We start from the raw sequence: 2,789 nt of genomic DNA, 5'->3' as shown, positions 1-2,789 counted from the left end.
CTGCGACGCGCTGATGAGATCCAAAAAGATCGAAATCGCGATCCGCGTCTGGCAGTTTCGACAGAATACAGACCACTTCGAATTAAATTATTTTAGTAAGTATCATTGATCATCAAAGTCTGTAGTGAACTTTTAGTTGAGCTAGGAGTTCAAATTTACCATCAACGGGAAAATAGAGCTTTAATTAAGTATTATAAAGGGGTTTTCATGCAATTATTCCTCTTGGAATGAATAAAGCGCTAGACACCAAAATAAATAAAGAAAGATGTGTGGTCTTGTGGGACATCCGGTAGGAACGAAGTTTCTTACGCTATTCGACAAATATTAATTTCATGTAAAATTGCTGGTAAGAAAATAGCTTCAGAAGCTTTTTAAAATAATTCATTAGATAGACGCAAGATTTGAATAAAAACAAATTGTGTTTTTTTTATTGGATCGTAAAGTACCTAAGATAAGGTTATGTATGGAATAACACATCAAGCAAATGACCTCCACGGCTTTGCTGGTACATACACCCCCTTTTGTCGAAATGTTTCGTGACCATTTTGCATAAATGTGTTTGAATTTCATTGTGAAGTGTTGCATTTCCTCTTTCAATGCACGCGTGCTTGCGGACTTGTTGGCATAAACCTTCGACTTCATAAAAAGAAATCCAATGTTGGTTCATCACACGATATAGGGAGGTAATTCTTATCAGTGGAACGAGAATGTACACGGTCAGGAAATGCCTCATGCAGTAATTGAATTGTTTCACAGCCTGTAGGGCATGTGGCACCGTCTTGTTGAAACCACATATCATCCACCTCAATCTCATTCATTTTATTTTATACTGAAGTAGAATGCCCTAAATTGTTGACTCAGGATCACTCACTGACTTACTTATAAGTATTCATCATCATAAGGTCGTCAATCCTAAAAATGGTTGAACACGCACCTGCGCTCTTTCCTGTCCTGAACTAATCTTCGCATTTCCCCAAAACTAGAACAATCCACATCCTTAACTATTTGCGAACAGTAATCTAATCTAGGTCTACATCTACTTCTCTTATATGTCTCTGACTAGATCTTCATGCCTGAGAAGGTGTGCTACTAACCTATCTCGCCTATTTCGTATTGACTTCCATAGAGTCCTCTGTTCTCCTATTCTTTCTAATACCTCTTCATTTCTAACCTTCTCTATCCACGGTATCCTCATCATTCGCCTGTAACACCACGTTTCGAACGCTTCTAACCTTTTCTTTTCCGCCGCGCCCACTGTCCATGTTTCGCATCCGTACAGCGCCATGCTCCAAGTATACACCTTTAACAATCTTTTTAGAATTTCTAAATTATTCTTTCGCTAGCATAGAAATGACTTCTTTTGATTGAAGGCGACTCGACCCTGCGCTATCCTTTGCCTTATATCCCTACTACTTCTTCCGTCCTGACTTATCTGACTTCCTAGATACCACTTCTAGTTTTTCGTCTCATCCATACATTCGCTCTATCCCTACTTTTTCTTCCTTTGCATACCAGTATTTTTGTTTTACTTTCATGCAATACTGTTTTGTAGAGATGCTAATACTGCTATATCATCTGGAAATCTAAGCATACTAATCCTTTGTCCCTCTATATCTATCCCTACAGTTGTACTGTCTTGACGTTAATCGCGTCTTCGATGTATAGATTAGAAAGTAGCGATGACAATGTGCATCCCTATCTAACTCCCTTCCTAATATTTACTTCTCTACGTTGCAGCTCCAGCTCCATAACTGCCTATTTCTCTTCTTCTTATAAATATTAACTATCAATTTTATTTGTAGCAATAAACGAATGCTACACGAATAGAGCACTAATCATTCTACACATGTTTTGCATAACCAATTGCTAAATTAATCCAATTCAAAGACAACGAGTATCCTATATATAAAATTATATTACTAGACAGTGTATGTGGGAGCACATATGTATATGCATGTATTAATCAGCAAACACTTGAACGTTTTCACAGTAATTGAAAATCGATATATGCAAAGTTCACATATTTTCATTTTGACGGATATTTTGCGGCTCTGTTTTCGCCTTAATCAACATGACCGTTATGTCAAGTACGTCTACAATACTTAATTAATATTCACCCTCATTTGCCTAATTTATTTTCACTCCTATTCAATTTTCTTCTTACAGGGGTCGACTATATGCATCCCGATTTGAGATTTAATTACGTAAGTATTAATAGCTTCATTAACTATTACATGCGTATTTAAACAACAGTAAACAAAAATATAAGTATTTAGAACAGTACGCTTCTAATACAATAAGAAAAATAAAATCACAAAAAGGAGCTCTTGCATTAGATCCAATTAGAGTTCACCTTTTTTATTCACATACGAAAAAATAAGAAATTTAATTTTTCTGTCACTATTGTTCTTAGAATGTGGAATGTTTTATCTAGTTTGTCTGAGAAATTGCAGTTTTTTGGTGATTGAATATACGGGATGCTACGTACAATAATAGAAAATGTTGCCACTGTTCTTTGTTTAGAACATTTTAAAAGTCAAAACGCCCCATTAAAGTAAAACAAACAAAAAACGTAAATGCGTAGCTGTCCAATTTGGCCAATACATACTTCGTTACCAAGTATTAGATACAACTTGGCGGAACGTTTATATGTATATGTTAGGCTCGAAGACAGAAAACGCTCAGTGGCCGGAAAAAACGGCCACATCGCGTTCTGGCTGCCTTCGAACGCACAGAACGCGTTTTGGCTGTTTTTAAACGCTCGCAACGCGTTCTGGTAACTGTTAAAC

At 36.5% G+C, this 2,789-nt stretch overlaps 1 protein-coding gene across 1 annotated transcript in view; it reads left to right on the top strand.

Annotated features, from left to right (window-relative positions):
- LOC112906256 (neuroendocrine convertase 2-like) overlaps positions 1 to 2,204 on the top strand; it is a gene marked incomplete at both ends in the record, with an annotated part of 9,367 nt that extends 7,163 nt beyond the window's left edge. The window contains one exon of the mRNA XM_025980104.1: positions 2,167 to 2,204. Coding sequence (XP_025835889.1) covers positions 2,167 to 2,204 — 38 coding nt within the window. The remainder of the gene's footprint in view (positions 1 to 2,166) is intronic.
- Positions 2,205 to 2,789: the final 585 nt, after the last annotated feature.

The sequence above is a fragment of the Agrilus planipennis genome, unplaced genomic scaffold (genome assembly GCF_000699045.2).
Source record: "Agrilus planipennis isolate EAB-ADULT unplaced genomic scaffold, Apla_2.0 scaffold781, whole genome shotgun sequence".
Lineage (NCBI taxonomy): Eukaryota > Metazoa > Arthropoda > Insecta > Coleoptera > Buprestidae > Agrilus > Agrilus planipennis.
The sequence above is the reverse complement of the archived record's forward strand: the minus strand, read 5'-3'. Positions and strand labels throughout refer to the sequence as shown.